Consider the following 24,514-nt stretch of genomic DNA (forward strand, 5'->3'; position numbering starts at 1 on the left):
TCTCTGGCCGATCTTGGGTTCACCAGCCCCTGCGGCTATGTGAATCAGGAGAAGCCTCCAGCCTGACCGATGGACTTGGGACGTTACAGCCTCTACAACTGCATGAGCCATTTCCTTGGTATAAATCTCTCTCTATATTTATACTCTTTACTGGTTTTGCTTCTCTAAAGAACCCAGCCTAAGACAGTCTCCTTTACTCAGTCTTTCCTGGTCTTTCGTGACATTGACACTTTTGAAGATAACAGGCCAATTACTTTGTAGAATGTTCCCCACTTTCAGGCTGTTTTATGTTTCCCTTCGGGCAGAAATATTGCAGAAGTGGTGTTTTATCTTCTCAGCGCATCATATCAGAAAGCACATGATGTTGCTATGTCCAATTATTGGTGACTTTAATTGTTGTCATTTGATCATGGTGGTGTCTGCCAGTGTTCTCCACTTAAAGTTAATTAATAAATATTTTTTGGAGAAGTGAACTGCTAGGGTGTGCAAAACCCCAGGCAAATATTCACTGAGAGACCCTGTCTGCATGAACATTTTTTTTTTTTAATCCAGTTGCCATGGAGTCAATTTCAACACATGAAGACCCCGTGTGTGCCAGAGTAGAGCTGTGCTCCACAGGATTTTCAATGGCTGATTTTTTAGAAGTAGATCACCATGCCTTTCTTCTGAGGTACCTCTGGGTGGACTCAAACCTCAACCCTTTCAGCTAGCAGCCGAGAGCCTTAACTGTTTTCACTATCCAAGGACTCTATAATTTAAGTCACCCCAAATCAGCATTCTGTGACTATTCTGGCAGCCCAATCTTATGTGATCCTACAATAGAAATGTGTCAGTTATCAGGAGCCATCCACTTACTAGGTCACTCTCCTGGGAATAGGAAGGGGCCCAACTCCAGCATAGCCCCATTGGTACAAATCCTAGAATTAGAATATCTGATCAATCTCATGTGCATGGGAGGGAAAGGAGGTCTGTAAGTGCCCTCAAAGGAAAAAAACAGGGACTGGGGCTCTCACTTGGATGGCACAGCAGACCCCAGCCAAATGCAGGCTTCAGAAGGGGACTTAAAAAATTTCCAAGAAGGCAGTCTGAAGAGCAAAATATCCTGAGGTGCAGGTTGATCAGAGCCCACGTGCCTTGGTCTAAGGGCAGTATAGGTGGGGAAGGTGTTTTGAGACTACTTACATACCTTATTCTTATCAGATTTTTACCCACTAGTTTAAATAATCATTCATGATTCTTGCCTGAACCAATTACTACGATGATTGTCAAATGGTGATTTTCTAATTCTATCATTCCCTCTATGCTTGTTAGTTGGCATCCTACTATAAGAAAGAGCTCGCTCAATGGAGGGAGACTAAAACCATTATTCCTTTGGCAATGTTGCCCTAACTTTTCTTTAGGGAACCACCCTTGCCGCATATGAGTCTGTGTGCATAGGGTAAGATTGGCTCCATGCAATCATCACACTGTATTCCCCTGGAGCCACAATTCAGAGTTATAATCTAAGCCAGGGCCTTGAGGACCAGCCCACAGGCCTTTGCTGGAGATTTCAAGAAAGAAGTGATCTTTATCTGCTGGAGTTGCTGCTGAGGGGGAAAACATCAACCTCAAGCTGCTGGAGACCATTTTTGCCAGCTTAAGTGGAATGCCTGCCTTCAGGTGATACCAGAAGGAAGATGGGTTTAGGCATGGTAAGAAACAGATTTCTGGTGCAGTTATTCAAGTGCCTGGATTCAACTATGCCTAAAACTCAGATCTAACTCTGGACTTTTTTTTTCCTCCATCCAGGTTGATTGACGTCAGATTATTTCTGTCACGGTCAAGTGAAAGAATTCAGACCAATTCATCTCCATGAGTGGAATTAGGGGACACCCCGCCCCCTGCTTTGGAGTCCCAGAACCTCTGATGCTGCCATTATTATACACTTACCACACAAAACTGCATCAGCACAAGAAACTGGTACCCCTCTTCCTGGTGTTTTGTAATGTCACCACACTTTAACTTACCTCTTCCCCTACTTCAAAGCAGGATCCTATCATGTTCATTTCTACATCCAGCGTACCATTCATAAGGAGGTATTCAGTGAATATATGTACAATGGTTGAGTGAATGAATGAATGTCTTCTAGGAGGTTCCAAGGAGCACCTGGGTGGCACAGATGGGTAAGCCCTGGACGACTAGCTGAAAGGTTGGCAGTTCAAACCCACACAAAGGTGCCTAGAAAGACAGGCTTGCAATCTGTTTCTGAAATGTCACAGCCATGAAAACCCTATGGGGTACAGTTCTATTCTGACACTATGGGGCTGCCAGGAGTCAGAATTGACTCAACAGAAACTGATGACAACACCAACAACAGGGGGTAAGGAAACTTTATTAAAGCAAGAAAGAAGAGTTGTTTGTTCAGAGGCCTACCTGGAATGAGGCCGAGATTACACTCTCTGAGCCAACAGAGGATTTTTATTTTTTAATCTCTCTTCATCCAGACCACAGCTGAGCCAACCACACCCATGGAACCCAAACCAGTCTCCCATTACAGAAAAACAAATATGACTCGGTCATTCCTTTGCTTAAAACAACTTTCAGTGACGTGTTTGGAAGAAAGGGGTGGAGGGAAATGAATATTTGAATTCAGGGAACACTCTATGCTATTGTTATTGTTGTTAGGTGTCATTGAGTTGGTTCCGACTCACAGGGATCCTATGTGCAACAGAATGAAACACTGCCTGGTCATGCACCATGCATACAGTTACTGTTATGCTTGAGCCCATTGTTGCAGTCACTATGTCAATCCATCTTACTGAGAGTATTCTACTTTTTCAATGACCCCCTACTTTACCAAGCATGATGTCCTTCTCCAGGGACTCATCTCTCCTGACAATGTAACTGAATTCCATGGGTTCTTGTCCTGTTCTATTAGCTGACTGAAATAAGATGGATGCCAATTGCAAGGGAAACAAACTGGTAATTTATTTTCTGCTCAGACAATGAGCAACGTTGGGCGTAGCAGCCAAAAGACCACACACTCCTGAGGGGATGGGGGAGTTTTTATGCCTTTGAGTCCCCAGGGGGCAGGGATTGGCGCCTGAAACCCTACACCCCGAGGCCTCCCATGCCCAGATTTGGAGATCCAGGTGCTGAGTCATGCTGGGTCACTTTTCATAGGAAGTCTGTGTTGTGGGACCTCTCACTTTGCAAAGGGGTTCGGGTGGGTAGTGCTGTGTCCCAGAGAATATCTTCCCCTCCAGAGATGCTCGGGTCCAGGGTCAGGTAAGGACACAATTCTCCAGATCTGCGCACATGCCAAGATCCTGGCCCAGGCATGCACAAAGATCTGGCGCCAAATACAAACCCTGGCTAGAGACCACAGGTTGCAAGGATGACAAAGGAAGAATGGTGGGGGAAGCTGTGGTGGAGCGGGGTTTCAATAACATGTTCAAAGTATGTGAGACAGTCTCGCCATCCTTGCTTCTAAGGAGAATTCTGGTTGTACTTCCAAGACAGATTTGTTCATTCTTCTGGCAGCCCATGGTATATTCAATATACCTCTCCAACGCCATAATTTAAAGGCATCAATTCTTTTTAGTCTTCTTTATTCATTGTCCAGCTTTAGCATGCATATGAGGCAACTGAAAAGATCATGGCTTGAGTCAGGCACACCTCAGTCCTTGTCTTATTTATCTTGTGCTTCTATAACAGAAATACCACAAGTGGATAGCTTTAACAAGGAGAAGTTTATTTTCTCACAGTAAAGTAGGCTAAAAGTCCAAATTCAGGGTGTCAACTCCAGGAGAAGGCTTTCTTTCTCTGTCAACCTTCTCATCAATCTTCCCCTGGACTATGAGCTTCCTTGCACAGGGACCCCAGGTCCAAAGGACACGCTCTGCTCCTGGCACTGCTTTCTTGGTGGTATGAGGTCCCCCGTCTCTCTGCTCGCTTCTCTCTTTTATATCTCAAGAGATTACCTCAAGACACAGTCCAGTCTTGTAGATTGAGTCCTGCCTCACTAAGACAGCTGCTGCTCATCCTCCCTCGTTAACATCATAGAGGCAGAATTTACAACATATAGGAAAATCACAAATGCCAGGAATCATGGCCCAGCCAAACTGATACACACATTTTTGGGGGACATAATTCGATCCATGACATTCCACCCTTTGGCCCCCCCCCACAAAATCACATCCTTGCAACGTGCAAAACATATTCAGCCTACCATATCATAGGAAAAGTCTTAACTCCAAGTCTAAAATCCAAAAATTCCTCTTCATCTGTGGAATCCAGAATACAAGTTATCTGCTTCCAAAGGCACAATGGCAGAACAGGCAGAGCTAGACATTTCCATTACAAATGGGAGAAACTGAGAGGAAAAGAAGGGGTAACAGGCACCAAGTAAGTCAGCAGAACACATTACATTAGCTTTCAAGGCTTTGAAAATAATTCTTTGTTCTCTGAGACGATTTACACGACGGCCCTACCCTCCAGACTCTAGGTATTGGCCACACTCTCTGGATTCTGAGTGGAGGCCCCTCGGCCCTGGGCTCCAACTCTGCCTTCCAGGCCCACTGGGACAGCAACTCTTCTCCCTTGTCCACCTGAGTGGCAATTCCACCCTTATAAACTCCTTTGAAACCTCTGAAGTCACGGCCATTCCTTTTGAGACTGAGGCAGCTCGGCTTCTTGTGTTCCTGGTCTCTTCAGCTTCTGTTTCCTGGTTTCTTGGCCTCTAGGCTCCTCAGGCCTCACACCCACATCTGCCAAGTGTTCCAAAGCTCTGTAGCTCCACCGATAAGTGCCTGGAGGCACCCTATCCTACCAGAAAGCCTCCTGCACACAGGCACTCATCTTTCTTGCTCTGAGGGCTGGCTCTAATGCTGTCTCGTGCTGGTCTCCTGGTTCTGCTGCTGTTGGTTCTCTGCTACTGCTGCTTCTCTGCCACTACAGACTCTCTGCTGCTGCTGGTTCTCTAACCATTCACAGTTTCAAAACTACTTCCACATTTTAGATATCTGTTAGAGCAGCACCCCACTCCAAACTAGATAACTATTCTGTCTTAGTTATCTAGTGCTGCTGTAACAGAAATACTACAAGCAGATGGCTTTAACAGAGAGACATTTATTTCCTCACAGTAAAGTGGCTAGAAGTCTGAATTCAGGGTATCAACTCCAGGGAAAGGCTTTCTCTCTCTGTCAGCCTTCTTATCAATCTTCCCAGATTATGAGCGTCCTTGCTCAGGGACGCTGGGCCCAAAGGATGCTCTGTGCTCCTGGCACTGCTTTCTTGGTGGTAAGAGGTTCCCCCGTTTCTCTGCTCGCTTCTCTCTTTCATATCTCGAGAGATTGCCTCAAGACACAATCCAATCTTGTAGACTGAGTCCTGCGTCACTAATACAACCACTGCTCATCCTCCCTCATTAAATCATAGAGGCAGAATTTACAACACACAGGAAAATCACACAATACCGGGAATCATGGCCCAACCAAACTGATACACATGTTTTTGGGGCAACATAACTCAATCCATGACAGTCCTCAAAGTGATATCTTTGCTTTTCAACACTTTAAAGAGGTCTTTTGCAGCAGATTTGCCCAATGGAATCATCTGATTTCCTGACTGCTAATTCCATGGGTGTTGATTGTGGATCCAAGTAAAATGAAATCCTTGACAACTTCAATCTTTTCTCTGTTTATCTTGATGTTGCTTATTGGCTCAGTTGTGAGGATTTTTGTTTTCCTTATGCTGAAGCGTAATCCATACTGAAGGCTGTGGTCTTTGATCTTCATCGGTAAGTGCTTTAAGTCCTCTTCATTTTCATCAAGCAAGGTTGTGTCATGTGCATGTCGAAGGTCATTAATGAGTCTTCCTCCAATCCTGATGATGCATTTTTCTTCCTATAGTCCAGTTTCTCAGATTATTTGCTCAGCATACAGATTAAATAGGTATGGTAAAAGGATATAACACTGACGGACGCTTTTCCTGACTTTAAACCACACAGTATCCACTTGTCCTTTTCAAACAACTAACTCTTGGTCTACATACAGGTTTCTCAATTAAGTGTTCTGGAATTCTCATTCTTTGCAATGTTATCCATAATTTGCATAGTCAATAAAACGCAGGTATACATCTTTCTGACATTTTCTGCTTTCAGGTAGAATCCATTTGACATCGGCAAAGATATCCTTCATTCCACATCCTCTTCTGGATCTGACTTGAACTTCTAGCAGTTCTCTGTGGATGTATGCTACAGTCATTTCTGAGTTATTATTACTGCAATTTCACGAGTTAGAGCCACCTGCTGCAAACACCAATTCTTGAGATAGGGGTGAGGTGGGTAGCAAAAACTTTATTAGATATACCGGTATACGGAGACAGAGGGGAATGATATCCTCCTAAAGTCGTCTGTCTCTCCAACTACAGGTCAGCTCCGGTTTTTAAGGGAAAAGGGGCCATAAGTTTTAGGGACTTGTGGAATGTGCATTCTCCTTCTTCTATTTGGTTTCAGTGGTCATATCTCACATATGTTGATCTTTTCCTGCCATTATCCCATCTGCTCAGGGGGTGGCTGGTGTAATCCTTTGTCCAATTTGACAGGCTTAGATCAATATCACTTGTTTTCCACAGTCTTAGATGAAACATTGGTTCACACTTAACCATTTGGGGAGCTAACATCAGGATCTTGCTTGGAGGCAGGGATGGGCTAGGGGAGGGAAAGAAGAGAAAGAAGAAAGAAGAAGGGAAAAATTGGCTCAGGTGCTGTTCAAGGTATGGCTGAGCAGCCTGTTTCATTTTCTGCAGCAAAATTTTACTTTCATGTGATATTAATATGTTAATATGTTATAGAACATTTATTTGTGTATTGATTCATTCATTTGGCAAGCATTTAATTAGCATCAAAAAAAATTTTTTTTTTTTTTTTTTATGTGCCAGACAAGGGGAACTAACCAAAAGGTTGACGGTTTGAACCCACCAGCTGCTACTCAGGAGAGAAGACCTGGCAATCTGCTTCCATAAAGATTACAGCCTACCTAAAGCATAATAAAATGTTAAAAAAAAAAAAAAATAGGATTACAAGGGAAAGAGATTAAAATAAAATACAGTTGTTGAAAAACAAATCCATAATATAATAATAAAAGTGTTTCTTTATTAGCATATTAAATAATAAGATCTGGTGTCTGGTTTAGTAACTACTCTAATTTCAAAACTGTGATGATCATAAACAATATTTCAATATATCTGCAATAACATAATGTGATACAAAATATCTGCAGATTTTTCTAAGTAGATAGTAACCAAGTGTTAACTTTGGTGAAGGGAAAGATAACACACAGTAAAAGTCAGCACAGCTTGAACAAGAATGGAAGAAATGACAAAGTAAAAGAGCTGAACAGAAGATTTCAAAGGGTGGATCGAGAAGACAAAGCAAAGTATAATAATGAAAAGCACAAAGACCTGGAGTTAGAAAACCAAAAGGGAAGAATATGCTCAGCATTTCTCAGGCTGAAAGAACTGAAGAAAAAATTCAAGGCTTGACTTGCAACGTTGAAGGATTTTATCCGGAAAATATTGAAGGACACAGGAAACATCAAAAGAAGTTGGCGGGCTTACACACAGTCACTGTACCGAAAAGAATTGGTTGATGTTCAGCCATTTCAGGAGGTAGCATATGATCAAGAACTGACAGTACTGAAGGAAGAAGTCCAAGCTGCACTAAAGGGCGTGGTGAAACGCAAGCCTCCAGGAATTGACAGAATACCAAAAATTGAAATGTTTCAATAAACAGATGCAGCTCTGGAGGTGCTCACTCGTCTATGTCAAGAAATTTGGAAGACAGCTACCTGGCCAACCAACTGGAAGAAATCCATATTTGTGCCGTTTCAAAGAAAGGTCATCCAACAGAATGTGGGAATTATTGAACAGTATCATTAATATTGTTACCCAAAGCAGGTACTGCTTTGTGCAGCTTCTCATCAATAAAGACACACCGAGGTGAGAAGGCAGGAAGAGCGTTTATCGTAAGCGTGCAGTCAAGAAGCAAGGAGGTGTATACCTCAAATCATTCTCCTCAAACAAAAGGAGGCAGAACCTTTTATACCATCTCTCACAAGCAAGTACATACAAACATTATGGGCTATGTAGGTTATCATGGCACCATAAGAAAAATTGCTTTTTTTTTTGGCATGTAGTCTAGTAAACTGGGTTTGACTGGCTTGAGCCATACTCAGTGCTTTGAGGACAATGAATAGGAGGGGGCAGGTTTCACTTGGTTTGAGCTGCTCCCAATTGAGCCACACCCAGTGCTATCACTTAAAGCTTTGGGCTAAGCTGCTCCTTAGTGCCTTGGCTAGCAGTATCACACACAAGTAAAAATTTGCTGAAGATCATTCAAAAGTGGTTTTAGCATGCATCCATACAGAACTGCCAGAAGTTCAAGTCAGATTCAGAAGAGGATGTGGAATGAAGGATATCTTTGCTGATGTCAGATCAGATAGAACCTGGCTGAAAGCAGAGAATGCCAGAAAGATGTCTACCTGTGTTTTATTGAGTATGGAAAGGGATTCAACTGCGTGGATCATAAATTATGGATAGCACAGCAAAGAATGGGAATTCCAGAACACTTAATCGTGCTCATGAGGAACCTGTATGTAGACCAAGAGTTAGTTGTTTGAACAGGACGAGTGGATACTGTGTGGTTTAAAGTCAGGAAAGGTGTGTGTCAGTGTTGTATCCTTTCAACACACTTACTCAATCCGTATGCCGAGCCAATAATCTGAAAAAAAATAAATGGAGGAAAGATCAAAGTTGTCAAGGATTTCATTTTACTTGGATCCACAATCAATGCCCATGGAAGCAGCAGTCATGAAACCAGACTATGTATTGCATTGGGCAAATCTGTTGCAAAAGACCTCTTTAAAGCGTTGAAAAGCAAAGATGCCACTTTGAGGACTAACGTGCACCTGACACAAGCCATGGTATTTCCAATCACCTCATATGCCTGCGAATGCTGGACAATGAATAAGGGATACCAAAGAAGAATTGATGCCTTTGAATTATGGTGTTGGCAAAGTATAGTGAATATGCCATGGACTGTCAGAAGAACAAATGACTATGTCTTGGAAGAAGTACAGCCAGAACGCCCCTTAGAAGTGAGGGTGGCGAGACTATGTCTCACATACTTTTGACATGTTCTCAGGAGGGACCAGTCCCTGGAGAAGGATACCATTCAAGCGTGGTAAAGTGGAGGGTCAGTGAATAAGAGGAAGACCCTCAACAAGATGGATTGACACCATTGGGCTCAAGTATAGCAAAGATTGTGAGGATGGCACAGGGGCAGTGTTTTTTTCTGTTGTACATAAGGTCGCTATGAGTCAGAGCTGACTCAGTGGCACATAGCAGCTACAACAAGTTCATGTAGCGTTTGGATTCTACTCATGGAGCTCACGAGGGTTCACTGACCCAGGATAACAACCCCAGCCTAGACTGTAACTATGGTTACTAGATGGAGCCATACTAGAAATCAGATACTGCCATGCTTTGGTAATCTCTCCTTGACATTTTTCATTGAAGAAGGCCATTATGCACACCTGGGGAAGGCCTTTTGTTTGGATGACCCATCCAAGGAACAGGACCATCAAGACAAGTATGATACCGACCCAAGAAGAATGTGGTTTTTGGTGGCTTTAGTAGTGACTTAGCAAAACCCAAACCCAATGCCGTCGAGTCGATTTCGACTCGTAAGCGACCCTTTATTTAAGTACATGAAAATGTGCCGCCCAGAATATTCACACCAACTTAGACTTCTTATTTTAGTCCTATCTGTTTCCAAAAGGTTAGATTCCTTCTCTGTTAAACAGGGGTCCTCAATCAGTAAAGATTGGTTAAATACCTACTATGTGCCAAAAACAAGAAATTATAGCCTAAAAAACCTATGGAGCAGTTGTACTCTGTCCTACAGGATCGCTATGAGTCAGAAATCAACTCGACAGCACACAACAACATGTGCCAGACACTATACATGTTACTTAATTTTAGCATAAAGTATTAGTTATTTATTGGTACATAATAAATCTTCCCCAAACTTAGTGGCTCAAAATAACAAACATTTAACAACTCACAGGAACCCAGGCACACCTTAGCTAGATGCCCTTGGCTCAGGTCTCTCATGACGTTGCAGTCAATCTGTTGGCCAGGGCTGCAGTCATCTCAAACAGGGGGAAATTAACCAGTAAGCAAGTTATGCACAGGTTTACACTAAGCACGGTATGTATGGGTTTACTTGTGTTTACTTACTAATCTGTAGTGCACAATTTCACATGGGTTTCACCACAGCTTTGTGGCTCACTCACATGGCTCTTGGTGGGAACCCTCAGTTCCTTACCACATGGACCTCTCTATAATGCCGCTTGAGTGTCTTTACAACAAGGCAGCTGGCTTCCTCTAGAATGAGTAACTCAAGAGAGTCTACAGCAGAAGCCACAATGTCTTCTATGACCTGGCCTCAGAAGTTGTACACTGTCATTTCTACAACATCCTGTTGGTTACACACACAGGTCAGCCCTGTTCATTGTGGGAGGTGATTACACAAGGGCATTAGGTGAGGCTCAATGAGTGCCATTTTGGAAGCTGGTCATCACAGGGTCCCACAAGATTAATAATCCTAAAACTCAATTTGTATTAAGTCACTTCCCTGCTCAAAGATTTTCAGAGCCTTCCCACGTACTGTAGCACACAATCTGATTTCCTTAGCTCCATCTCCCACTATCTCCTGGGTGGATGCACCATCTGCAACTGCCAGCTAGGCCTGCTTACAGACCTCAACAGATCCCACACAGACCCTTGTTGACGTGTTCCTAGCCCCCTTCCCCCACACCCCATACTCTCTGTTCTGTGGGAAGGCCCACCTAGCTGTGAAGCCTTCATTTAGCCTTCAACACATAGTTACTGAGCCCTCACCATGTGGCATGTTGGGATACAATGGTGAGCCAACAGATGCCCACTCTTCCTTGGAGAATGTGAAAATGGCGTGCAAAGCATCTGACCTCCTCTGACTTCACATGGGGGAAGGAGAATTAAGATCAACAGGCCAAGGCTGATTCCTATGAGGCAGAGGTCAGACATGCCTCCTCTCTCTGCCATCTTTACCAATTCTGACACCAACTGTCCCTCCCATAGTACTCTCTATTTCTCTGCTGAGTTCGATAATTCATTGCAATGGCCACACAGAACTTACAGACAGTACTCACAGTTACGGGGTTTATTAGGGAAGTAACAGGTTACAATTCAGGACAGCTTATTCTCTGCTGTGCTCACAGGCAGGCCTCTCGCTGGCCGCTCAGCCTCTGTCCTGCTGAGGAAAGTGTTACAAAGCTCTTTTAGCTTTGCCGATAAGCACCACAAGGCACCCCACTCTGCCAGTAAGCCTTGGCCACAAGACACTCAGCTCTAGCTCTGTGGGATGATAAACCTAGCTCCACCATGTGCCCAGAGGTGCCCCCCACTCTGCCAGAAAGCCTCCTGCCCAAAGTACTCTGCATTCTCCATCTTGGGTTGGTCCCCTAGTTCTGCTGCTGCTTCTCCCTGTCTTCAGTGTTACAATTCTCTCTCTGTCGTCTGGTTCTAGGAGTTTCTCAGACAGAGATCCTGGGTCTAAAGGATGCACTCTACTCCTGGTTCTTCTTTTGTGGAGGTGAGATCCTCTCTTTCCACCTCTGGGATGGCTCATTTTAAGCCTAGCAGAGTGGCAAAATTGACCAATCCCCTTGATGGGCCACAATTACCTTATTTGCATAGTCCTACCCAATCACTTCGGTGGGAGTTTCAAGACCATGGCGGGAAAGGCAATATAAAAGGGATCCATCGCACCGCAGACCACCCCCTGGCTTTTCTAGCCATGGTTCTTTCAAACTTGGTGGATAAATTCCCTCTCCCGATCACTTTACCAGTCCAAAACAGTCATTAATACTTAGTCCTTCAGTAGAGCAAAGAGTCTTCAGGGTGAGGTTACTCAGGTACCAGCCATTCAGGTCTGCTACATGTGTCTACCTGATCTGGCCTCTGGCTGGGTGGAACCAATAGATTCTGGCCCCCTATCAATAATCTCGGCTTTGTCCTTTCCGGTGTCTGATAAAATTTAACTGAGAGAAGATTATTCCCTTTCTCTGAGCCTCAAAGGTATCAGCATGGTAAAACCTTTAAGTGACTTTTGGTTCGACCACTGTGCTCCAGTACAGGAGTGCTTCCCCCTTAGTCCACTCTTTCACAGTTACTGCTTCTACAGTTACAGTTTTTACTATCACAGTTACCCCTGTTAACAGCCAGCACTCATAGCTGAATCATATAATCCTGTCAGCATCTTCCCCCACACTCTCTTCCACAGACCCATCAGGAAAAGAGGAATCTATTCAGTGGGGATTTTCCCTTATCTCCCTCATTTTGAGTGCAAGCACACCCACGAGAAAAGTGTGATCTCTAGAGTTGTGTGTCAATTTGGCTGGGCCATGACTCTCAGTGATTTGGCAATTATGATGTAGTTTGGCAGTTGTGTGATGAAGTGGTCATTTCCATGATGAGATTTGATATAATGTGATCACCTCCATGATGGGGTCTGCTGTGAATAGCCAATCAGTTGAAAGGTAGTTTCCTTAGGCGTGTGGCCAGCATAAGTGGACATTCTGGCAAGTCTCATGGGCATTTGCTTGCTCTGGATCCTGGAGCTGGCTCCTGTTCATCTGACCTCCAGCTTCTGGGACTTGAGCTAGCAGCTTACCTGTGGTCTTGCCTGCCAATCTTAGGATTCATTGGTCTTCGCAGCCTGTGAGCAAGAGCCCTGCTGTCTGACCTGCCGATCTTGGGGTTCATCAGCCCCTGTGGCTATACGGATTAAGAGAAGCCTCCAGCCTGACCCATAAATTCGGAATGTTCCAGCCTCTACAACCACATGAGCCATTTGCTTTATATAAATCTCTCCATATACACATTTATATGCTTTACTGGTTTTGCTTCTCCAGAGAACCCAGTCTAAGATAGCCTGTAACTCAGCTACTTTATGCCTTTATCTCCCCCCATTTTAGATAGCCAATGTTTAAATTGCCAGTGGTTAAGAGCTGTGGGTGCTAACCAAAAGGTACACAGTTTGAATCTACCAGCCACTCCTTGGAAACCCTATGGGGCAGTTCTACTCTGTCCTATAGGGTCACTATGAGTCAGAATCGACTCAACGGCAATGTGTTTTGGTTTATTTGGTTCTTATCAAACCAGTACTGAGGAGACAAGCATGTTCCTTAGTCTTGAATCTTTTGTTCCAGTTGGAACTTTGAGCATCTACATCCATAAGCAAAGTCCACTCCAGAGCAAGCCATCAAATTGCAGCAATCTATACCAGCTCACAGTGTCAAACATCTTTCTCTTCATTAGGTCAGGCTCTGGTCAGCTCTTCCCTAGCCATTCAAGCTAGGTCACAAATGGGTACCAGCCCTGTGGGCTTAGGAGTTCATACACACTTCCCAGCACTTCAGACCAGCCAGCCCCTTCTCTCTCTCATCCCTAGCCCCATGGGCTAGGTCAGCGGGTGCCAATGGAACATATCCAAACTCAGCCCATCTCTTCATTGCTGCACCTCTCCCACTTCCACCCATGGAGTGGATCCAGGCGGTCACCACAGGTGAGTATACCAGACTGTCTACTAGTTGCCGCCCTTTAACTTCCAGTCCTGGAAGGGGGTTCTTTCTGATGGGCTCTTCCTGCTTTATTGCACTCAAAGGCAAACTGCTTGCTAGAAACTCAAAATGCAAAAAAAAATTTTTTCCTGCAGGTCCTTCCTTCAAATGCAAATCTCCACTTCTCTCAGCAGTTCTGGGTGGTTCTGCGTGTCTTTTCAAATGAATATCTCCTGACTCTGAAGGATTCTGGGTGGGGCTCAGGTTTTCCACCTGAAGGCTACTGGATTCAAACCAACAACCTGCAAATCCTCATTCCCCCTTTAACATATCCAATCTAGCATTGGCTGAAGGTAGCGTTACACACTCTCTAATTTATAATATCCAGTATTAATTTCTATCATACGTTCAGGTCTGTCTTACAACACTGGGTAGGAGAAGCATTCAATATCCATACCCATTCAAATAAACACGTAATCCAAAACATGTAACCATTTTAAGAATATTCCAGTTTTATCTTCTCCACCCGTTGACTGTCTTCCCATTCATAAGCACATGGCCTTGGGCCTCTGGCTGGGTGGAACCAGTAGACCCTGGCCCCCTATCAATCATCTTGTTTATCTGGCTGACTTTTGCTCCTCAGCTGCAGCACAACTTTCTGCCATTGCAGGTAACAACAACCAAAGTAACCATTTAAGATTCAAAAGTTTCATTTCCCAAGTCCCTGTGTTCTTTCTCTTACAAAGTCCCACCATAAAAATGTTGTACTACAGGTGTCCCACCTCCTCTAACTTCAAAAGGGGGGGAAATCAAGATCAACAGCCCAAGGCTGATTCCTATGAGGTGGCGGTCAGACATGCCTACTTTCCGCCATCTTTACCAAATCTGACACCAACCATCCCTCCCATAGCACTCTCTATTTCTGTGCCAAGTTCGATAATTGGTTGCAATGGCCACACAGAACTCACAGACAATCCTCAAAATTATAGGGTTTATTAGGGAAGTAACAGGTTACAATTTAGGTTGAGGAACTCCCTCAGGTTACAGTTCTTCCCTCAGGACAGCCTCTTCTCAGCCATGCCCACAGGCAGGCCCCTTCCTTTCATCCTTAAAACAAGCCTATGAGGAATGTAGTATTATTACTCCCTTTTTACAGATGAGGTAACTGAGATAGGTGAAATAAGCTAGTAAGTGGACAAGCTGAGACATGAACCCATGCAGTTTGGCTCCAGAGTTTTGGTTTTTAACTCTGGAGAAGGGGCAAATGGATGTTGAGAGACACAGACATTCTCTGCCCGTACAGCAGAGTGGAAGACAGGAGAGTACAGAGGGTTAAAGGTACAGCAAATGTAAAGTCCATCACACCCCCAAAGAACAAGGTCATTTACAGCAGTGCCTCTCAGATGGAAATGTGCCAACGAATCTCTTGGATTCACCTGATTCAGTGCGTCTGCCCTGTGGCGGAGAATTTGCTTGGTGAAGTCCAAGCTACTAGGCTGTGGATCACATTTTGAGGAGGGGCGACATGTGGTCAAAGGCCCACCACCATATGACTTCACTCTTGTACAGGGCCAACAAATAGTCATATGGGCCCAGGGGCTGCCCAAGGTCCCTTCATCCTTCCTGCTGCCCTCAGGTCTCAGTTCAGGCTGAGATTTCCTTCCCTCCCGCAAGAGTGCTAGGACACAGTGAGTGCTGGATAAACACTCACTGAGTGAGTGAATGAGTGAATGAGTGAATGAAAGAAAGAAAAGGGAATGTGGGAGGTCAGAGAGAAGGAGAAACAACCAGTCAGGCCATGGAGCAAGCTCTGAAGAGTTTGGTTTACTGTTCCCACCACTAGCTGTATGGTCCCAGAGGAACAGGTAGTATAATATCTTTATATTCACAGAGGAGGAAACTACCTAATAGCCCTGCTTTTTGAACATGAGCCCTTACCTCCCTCCCCTGGGATTTTTCAATTTTTTATGTCACCAAACCTTAAAGGGAGGGTGGCCATTGGCAGAATCCCAGGGAAGTCCAGAATGGCATCTCTCCAGGTACCGGCCGTCACTCCAAACCTGGGTTTTTCAACAGGCACCAGTTTCTGAGTTTTCCTAACATGGATCTTGTGTTGCCTCAGCCACTGGCTCGCTAAGCCTCCTGACAGCCACAGAGGAAGCTGCTGATCACCTCTGTATTTCAGAGGAGGAAACTGAGGCTCAGAAAAGCAGGCAATTGAACAGATCCCCCTGGGCCATGACACACTGCAGACCCAAGTCTGCCTCGGACAATCAGTGTATTCTGGACCTGGCTCAGAGTAGGTGCCCAGTGAACACTTTGTTGGAATGAAGCACATGTGGGAGATGGAAGCAGACAGAGACAGTAACCATGCCAACCGTCATAGCTTTGGGAGTTTGAGCCCTTACTGGGTGCCAGGCACTGTGCTGTGCCATTCTCACCATTTCCCCTTTTGATCTCCAGGAAAATGCACCATGAGGGAGGTGTCATCATCCTCTTCATGCAGATGTGGAAAAGGAGGCTCAGAGAGGCCAAGTGACTTTCCCAGAGAGGTACAGCAGGGAAGCTTTGGGTTCACTTTACAAATCTAGGGTTGCCTGACCTCTTGCTTGACCACACTATTATTTAGGCTAAAAAAAAAAAAATAAAGAGGCCAATCCCTGGACCATCTCATTTGATCTTCACAATTTAACGAAACAGGTACAAACGCAAAACAAAACCAAACGGGACTCTGGGAGGCAAGGGATTTGCCGCAGGTCATACAGAGAGAAAATGAAAGAAGAAGGGGAGCTGAATGAATAAATGAACGAATGCATGAATCTTCAGGAAGGCATCCTCCCCTCTGGGAGCCTCGCCCCAGCCCTTCCCTGCCGGAGGGCCCCTTTAATCAGGTGGCGGAAGGGGCAGGCCAGGGGAGGCTGGCGGCGCCCAATGGGCTGCTCAGAGCGTCACTTCCCGGTGGCGGAGGCGAGTGGTGAGTGTCAGCGGGCGGAGGGGCTGCTCGCGGGGGCGGGGCAGCCGAGGAGGCGGTGGCAGCGGCTCGGACCCACGCGGCGCCCGGCCCGCCTGGCCTGCAGCGCTCCATCCCTGGCAACAGCGACAGCGGCTGTGGCGGCACGATGCCCTTTGACTTCAGAAGGTGAGTGTGGCGACCCTAGCCACAGGGAAGCCTCCTCTGCAGCTAAGGGGGTACCCTGGCACGTCGCGGGCCCCTCCTGTCGTGCAGGCAAAAAGGCCCACCCCCCGCTCTGTGCATGCCTCCGGGGACCACTGGCGAGCCCCCTGCCGCACACAAAGCCAGCCAGAGTGACAGAGGCACTACTCCTGCAGTGGGAGACGAACCGACCTAACTCCGGAGGCCGCCGCACCCCCTCTCCTCTGCCCAGCCCCCTCCCAGCCTGCTGGGACAACTCGCATACCCACATCCCCTTTCCCCCAAACTGGGAAACAGGTTTTCACTCTCCTCCTGAGGTGGCAGCAAACCAGCCATCCCCCCTCCTCCCCTTCTAGTGAGCCCTGGTTAGTAGACCTTAGCTGACAGTTGGGTCCAGGGCATTTCCAGTGAGTCCCAGAGACCCTCAGGGAGCTGCAGCCCATTCCGACTGGGAACAGCTGGAGAGTTTTAGGTTTCCCGCGCCTGAGGCTCCCCCAGGCTGGGCAGACCAGGAGGCCTGTCTGGAGGGAGGCCTCTCCCCTGCCAGCCTAGTCCTGTGGTCTGAGTCTGGGGGTGCCATGTGAGGGGGGGCAGGAGTGTGGGGAGGGCCCTGCAGAGGAGCAGACCCAGGTCTGGCCTTGGCTTTCTGCAGTCACCACAATGAGTCCTTTGTGGGGTTCAGCCTCTCATAGCCCACATTGTGCTGGGCAAGGCCTCCCAGAAGTCTGTCCTGGAAGGGGTCTCCACCAATATTCCGTTGAGGCACAAAGCCCTGGGAGATGCCCTGGCCTGAGACAACCATACTGTGGGTATACCTAAGGGCTTAGTGTGGGGAACAGCTGCATTTGAATTCTATCCCTGAACCCTCCACTGCGGTATGTTCTAGAAATTAGGGGCAGAGCCTTTGGGTTCAGACTTCCCCTCTGCTGCTCAGATGGAAAAGTGTCTGAGGCCTCTGAGTGTCTTGGTTTCACCACCTGCATGTTGGGGCTAAAAATAAGGCCCCTACCCATGAGGGTTTCATGTACAGGAAGCACTTACCACAGAGCCTGGCAAGATTTAGAGCTTAGAAGTGGGGGTGTTAATAGACAAGGGGCTTCTCCATGTTAATAAAATAGGGCTTCATGGAGGGGAGTCTCCCCTCCCCCTACAGGAGTAAATGAGGTCAAGGAAAACAATGGCACAGACAGGTCCCTAGACTGGCAGTGACCCCATAGTGTGTGGGATTTAGGCCTGCTAATAGGACATCAGCCTTGGGCCTCTAGCACACAGATGCCATGGAGCAAGCAATGCCGGCCTCCTGCTCTTGCAAGCAGCCCTGAGGCAGGTACCAGGATCTCTGAGACTGGGAACCCTGTCTGTGGAATTCAGGGGCAGTCACAATACTAACTGTTAACATGTGGGCAATGAGGGCTGAGGCTGCCACATAGCTCCCCAGGTCCACACAGCCTCCTCTTCCAAGAGCTGAAAATAAAGACTCCTGCCCGTCCTCCCCATCCCCATGTGATTCAGTAGGTTTGGTGATTTTGACCTTGCTGAGAACATCACTGCTTTTGGTCATTTAATCCTTTCGCTCTGCACCTGTCCCTTCATTTTAAGAGGAGGGAGTTGAGGTTCCAGGACGCTGCCCTGGGTTATACAGACGCAGGATGGGAAGGGTGGGCCTGGGTCCCTGGTCACACACAGCTCCCAGCCTGGTGCCCCTGGAGTTGGAGACTTGGGGTGCAGATAAGGTGAAGTGAAGAAACTGGCGGGGCCAGTTCTAGACTTTAGCCTTGGAGGGGCCTGGCTTCCAATAGCCTGTGCTGGTCCTGTGTTAGGGATCAATATTTCAAGGGGACATGTCGCAGCTCTGAGAGATGGCTGCCCTGGGGTTCCCTGTGCATGCTTTGGAACCCCCCCTTCACACTCAATAAGGTGTTTTAATAAATTCCTCAAGGGCCTGGGATCACCACGGAATGGTGAGAAAAGATTCAGCGCTGCCCATTGACACCTCAGAGGACTAGCTGTCTGTGCCCAGTAAGCCCGTACTTAGATCTGTTAACTACAAGGCTTCAGGTCTCAGGTCCTAAGGAAGGCACTGCCGCCCCACCTCATACCTCCCTTCTCTTCAGTGTTCACTCACCAAATGAGTACTGAGTATCTGCTCGTGCTCAGCCCTCCGCCAGGGCCCCGTGGCGTCCAGGTGGAGACACGTGGCCCTGTCCTCTCAGAACTCCAGGAGAGGGAGAAGGGGAGCAGGGCTGTGCTTGAAGCTGCACACAGAACATCCACTGCTGTGCAGCACTGCAGGGTACAGACAGACATCCATTCCTCGTCACATATGAGAGGCAGTTTTTAATCATCATTTTAAATCAAAACAAAGGGAGACTTCGCTGAGAGGAATCTGCTTGCCCAGGGTCATACAGCATGTGAATTGGTGGAGCTGGGCTTTGAACTTGAGGCTGTTCTCTCCAAAACCTTAGCTCTGGGAGGTCTGAGAGTCCCACAGCCCAGCCAGTTCTTTTGAGAACAGTGAGGAGGCAGGAGGAGCATACTGTGATTGCCCTCCCCCGCCCCACAGTTGGGATGAGGGAGAAACCAGGCTTTCTGCTTGTGTTACTCTCCTTAAAACAAAGTCTGAGGGTGTGGATGGGGGTGTATAATGTCCTGTCAGTACTCTTCGTCCTGTGGTGCGGCGGTTAATGCACCTGGCTGCTAACTGAAAGTTTGAAGGTTCAAGTCCGCCCAGAGGCACCTTGGAAGAAAGGCCTGGCAATCTACTTCCAAAAAATCAGCCACTGAAAACCCTATAGAGCATGGTTCTACTCTGACACACATGGGATTGCCATGAGTTGGAGCCGACTGGACAGCACCTGGTTTTTTCTTATAGGCATCTTACTCACCTTCATGTGTTTTCCCCATCTCTGAAGTGGCACTGATAGCAGTACCCATGAAAGATGAGGTTTAAATGAGACAGTGTGTAAAGCACTTAGAGAGAGAGAAAGCATTCCATAAATTTTGGCTGCTATTTTCATTTGTGTTATTTCATTTAAACACCTATCACCTCCTAACATACTATATAATTCACTTAACTATATGCTTATTCTGGCTCTCCCTCCTATTAGAACCTGAACTCCCCAAGGGCAAAGATTTTAATATGCTTTATTCACTGCTCTATCCCTAGCGACTAGAACATTACCAGTTCCGACTCATGGCCACCCCATGTATGTCAGAGTAGAACTGTGCTCCATAGGGTTTTCAATGGCTGATTTTTCTGAAGCAGATTGCCAGGCCTGTCTTCCGAGGTACCTCTGGGTGGACTCAAACCTCCTACCTTTCAGCTAGCAACCGAGTGCCTTAGCTGTTAGTATCACCCAGGGACTGCAGCAGTGCCTGGGCCAAACTTTCCCTTGGAAATACCTCTGTCTGTCCAGGAAGCCAAAGGCACAGTGTGATTGCATATGCCAACCCTTCCTTTTGCGAGCAGATTTTCAGCAGCTACCAGAGGATGTTCCCCCTTCTTCCTTGAATTTGTTCCCTGTCCTTGGGGCTGGGGGAGGGGACAGAGTGCAGAGGAGGGATCCTGGGCCTTCAGTGATTTCTTCTTGTGTTTGCTTTGCTCTTGTTCAGTTGTTTCATTAATAGCAGTACGTTGCAGTGGTGGAACTAGCCTCATGACCTAGATCCGTGGGTGTTGGCATTAACCTTCCCCAGTTCCGGCTGGCTCAGGGCCAACAGTACCTGCTGCTGCCCGCTCATGCAGCTGGGGAAGGGGGGAGCCCCAGCTTAGGGTGGGGGTGGGGAGAGATAACAGCACCAGGCAGTTCCTGCAGCCCAGGGCCAGCGGGGCCTGAGTGCCATTTCAGGGTGGCGGAGGTGGCTGGCTGCCCCATTAAGGGCGGTCCTTGAGTTAAAACCCTGAGACCTGGCGTATGCCACTGCCCAGCCACTGACCGGCTGCACCCTCCGACAGCCAACTTAGCCCCTCAGAGCCTCAGTTTCTTCATTTTAAAGAGGGGAGGGCAGCCCTTTGCTGCTGCACCTGATAGGGTAGGGTGAGCTGTCCCTGCAGGGCAGGACCAGCTGTATAGTCTGCGGGGCCCAGTGCAAAATGAACACGTAGAGCTCTTTGTTCTGAAAGGATTCAGAACTTCAAGGTGGGGATAACAGAGCATTAAGCCAAGCACAGTCCTTCTGAGCACGAGGTCCTGTGTGACTGCAAGGACCATTGGTTTGGGCCTCCATCACCCCTTATTCTGCCTTCCCAGTGGCCTCTCCTCTCCAGGCTACCGCAGGCCTCCTTGGGACCCAGGAATGAGCTTCCCAAAGGTGCGCTCATTTTTCTATGCCTTGATTCCCGTCTTCAAATGGGTCCCGTTGCTCTGAGGATCAAGTCTGGATTCCTTGGCACCCATGAGGCCTTGCCGGATAGGGCCCCTGCCCACCCTGGTAGCTCCCCTCGCTCCCTAGAAGCTGATCCTCAGCCACAGTGTGGGGGAGGGCTCTGAACACAATGTTAACACTTACCAATGTTAACACTCAACTCACATGTATGCCTTGATTTCTACCCTGCCTTGTTCCAGAAGAAACTCAGGGAAGTTGACAAGAACTTTAACATGTTTTAAAAAATACAAATAAACTTAAAAGTCAAGGCAAAAGGGAAATAAAGATTAGACAAAAAAAAAAAAAGACCAAAGGGAAAGTAATAATGAAAATCAAGCCAATGTTTCTTATTTATTGAGCACTTAGGATCTTATGCATATCAACTCATTTAATCCCCCAACAACCCTACAAGGCAGGCACTATTGTCATTTTGTTTTACAGATGAGAAAATTGAGGTGCTGTGCAGTTAGGGAGCATGGCTGGTCAGCAGAAGGAGCTGGGTTTAAACATTGGCCATCTGGTTCCAGAGCTCCACTTGTATCCCCTAGGTTTATCTGTAAAGCATTTGCCTTTCCAATCACTAAATTCAGAGAAAATTTAAAAAGCCATGTGAGTAGAACTGTGCTTCCTAGGGTTTTCAATAGCTGAGTGTTTGGAAGTAGATTGCCAGGCCTTTCTTCCAAGGCATCTTTGGGTGGACTCAAACCTCCAAGTTTTCAGTTAGTAGCTGAGCAAGTTAACCATTTGTACCACCCAGGGACACCAGAGAGAACTGAAACTTCTAATTGGATTCATTGGCTTTCTCATCATTAGTCCTTTCCCAACAGTGCTCATTAAGAGCTTGAAGTCATCAACCTTTTTTTTTGCTAACCTTGTGTAGTTTACCACCTTATTCTAAAATCGTCTTTCATTAAAGACCCATGACTGTAACACCTGCCTTAGCGTCTCACCCTTGAGTGTCTAAGCTAGCCCATTTGGCCGCTGGGGCTTCAGAGGTTGAGCCTCAGAGCTTGGAACGTATGTTTACCTGCTCATCTGAACACGGAATCGGGTGGAAAATCCGTCCTTGCACGTCGGTCTGGATTCCTGACTTTAATACCATGCATATTCTTTGACAGGGCTTCAGCCAGCTGTGGCCTCCTTAAGTTCCACTTCCCATCTGTTAATCCTTTCTTATTTTATTTTGGAGTGGCTGCTAGGCAGTTTCCACCAGGCATTGGAGAGGCGGCTGGGATGGCACTTGGCAGTCAGGGTGTAAGGAGTGTGTTTGGGGTGAGGCATACCCAGTATCTCTAAATCAGTGATCCTCGAGTCTGCTGTATGTGGAATCCCTTGATGAGTTTTACAGACCCCCAAACCAGGCTGCACCCCAGACTGGATAATCAGGAGCTGAGGGTGGGACCCAGGCATCAGTATTTTTTAAAGCCCCCCCCCCCCCCCCCCCCCCCCCAGTGCACGACCAGGATTAAGCCCGACTGTTCTAAATTGAGAGGACTTGAAACAGGCAGGGCTATAGTCACCAGAAAGCTGGAGGTGGAGGAGAGCCTTGGAGGGGGAGGCTGGGGAGCGGAGTTCTGATCACACCTGCCATTCCTGCATGACCTCTGGCAAGTCCACTCCTGACTTTGGGGTCTCTGTTACCTTGCCAATAAAGTGGTCAGTAAGGGGTCTGGTTGTTAAGTAGCTGTCAAGTCAATTCCAACTCATGGAGACCCCATGTGTGCAGGGTAGAACTGTGCTTCATAGGGTTTTCAAGGCTGTGACCTTTCAAAAAGCAGATGGCCAGGCTTGTCTTCTGAGGTGACTCTGGGTGGGTTCAAACTGTCAACCTTTCCGCTAGTAGTTGAGCACTTAACTGTTTGCACCACCCAGGAGGCACTAAGAGATCTTACCTTTATATTTATGTCTTTGTTCTTCAAAGTATGTTCCCCAAACCAGCAGCTTCAGCACCACCTGGGAGCTTGTTGGAAATGCAAAATCTCAGTCTCCGCCCTGAATTTGAACCTGCTTTAACAAGATCCCCAGCTGATCTGTATGCACGTGGAAGTTTACAAAGTCCAGCTCTACATGATTAACTTGATTCAGCAGCTTCCAATCTGTGGCCTCCACATGTTTTCTTCTCTTGAAACGTCAGGATGCACGTTAGCTTATGAAAGGCTCTGAGAAGTCCTACACGAAAGGAACCAGTGCGACTTGGTGCAGCCCAGCTTTTGCCGCACTTACTGTCTCCAGCACCGTTTTCTTTACTGAGCGCCTATTGTCGTTTCTCAGAACACAGTTGGAGAAACACAGGCCTAATTGATCCTTAGGGAAGTGGTGATTAGCCTAATTGTCTGTCGTCGACTTTAACATTTAGGCCTATTAACTTAATTACATTGGTTGTATATGTGGGAAAAGTACAGGATAGGAAAAAAACCTCCAACACTACTGTGCATTCCTTTTTAAAAAGCTTGGCCCTTGGGAGAGGCAGGAAGAACTCGGGGATACCTGCACTGCTGAGAACCAGGGGATGGGTGGGGCGCTTCATGAATATCTCCGCACCCTCTGGGGCAGGCTTTGCAATTCCCATCTGCTGTGGATTGGATTGCGTCTGCCCATAAAATGTGCTGTAAATCCTAACCCCTAGGCCTGTGGAGGAAACCCTGGTGCCATAGTGGTTAAGAGTTACGGCTGCTAACTAAAAAAAGTTGGCGGTTTGAATCCACCAGGCACTCCTTGGAAACTCTACAGGGCAGTTCTACTCTGTCCTGTAGGGTCTCTATGAGTCAGACTTGACAGCAACGGGTCTGGTTTTTTTTGGTTGATACCTGTGGATGTAATCCCATTTGGGAATGGATTTACTTAGTTAATGAGGCAATATTAACATATAGGGTGCTTCTTAAGTCAATCTCTTTTGAGATATAAAAGAGCAGAGTAAGCAAGCAAGCAGAGATGGGGGAAGATAAATGTCATGCCACATGAAGCAAGGAGCCAAGGAACAGAAGATGAAGAGACAAGGACCTTCCCCTAGGGCTGACAGAAAGCCCTCCCCTTGAGCTGGCACTCTGAATTCGGGCACCTAGCCTCGTAACTATGAGAGAATAAATTTCTGTTTTTGTAAAGCCAACCACTTGTGGTATTTCTGTTAAAGCAGCCCTACATAACTAAGACAGCATCTTACATCCAGGAAATCAATCCTCTGAGAAGCTGGATCACCCAGCTGCTGTATCAAGGGGCCTCTGGGGATGCAGCACACACCTGACAGTGTAATCCCGCACTGAAGGCTGGCCTTCCTGCCAGAACCTGCCAGACAGCACAGCTGGACAGGAAGCAAGGGCTGTTTGAAACGGACTAAATGCTCTGTTTGTCC

The 24,514-nt window shown here is 46.9% G+C and overlaps 1 protein-coding gene across 3 annotated transcripts in view; it reads left to right on the forward strand.

The window, feature by feature from the left end:
• The first annotated feature begins 16,609 nt into the window (after positions 1 to 16,609).
• ERGIC1 (endoplasmic reticulum-golgi intermediate compartment 1) overlaps positions 16,610 to 24,514 on the forward strand; it is a 169,057-nt gene continuing 161,152 nt past the window's right edge. The window contains exon 1 of one of the 3 annotated variants that reach the window (XM_049874331.1): positions 16,610 to 16,785. In XM_049874331.1, coding sequence (XP_049730288.1) covers positions 16,766 to 16,785 — 20 coding nt within the window. In that variant the 5' untranslated portion in view covers positions 16,610 to 16,765. The remainder of the gene's footprint in view (positions 16,786 to 24,514) is intronic. The other 2 variants (XM_049874330.1, XM_049874329.1) reach the window with 2 other exon arrangements.

This window comes from Elephas maximus, chromosome 2, assembly GCF_024166365.1.
Source record: "Elephas maximus indicus isolate mEleMax1 chromosome 2, mEleMax1 primary haplotype, whole genome shotgun sequence".
In the NCBI taxonomy this organism is placed as follows: domain Eukaryota; kingdom Metazoa; phylum Chordata; class Mammalia; order Proboscidea; family Elephantidae; genus Elephas; species Elephas maximus.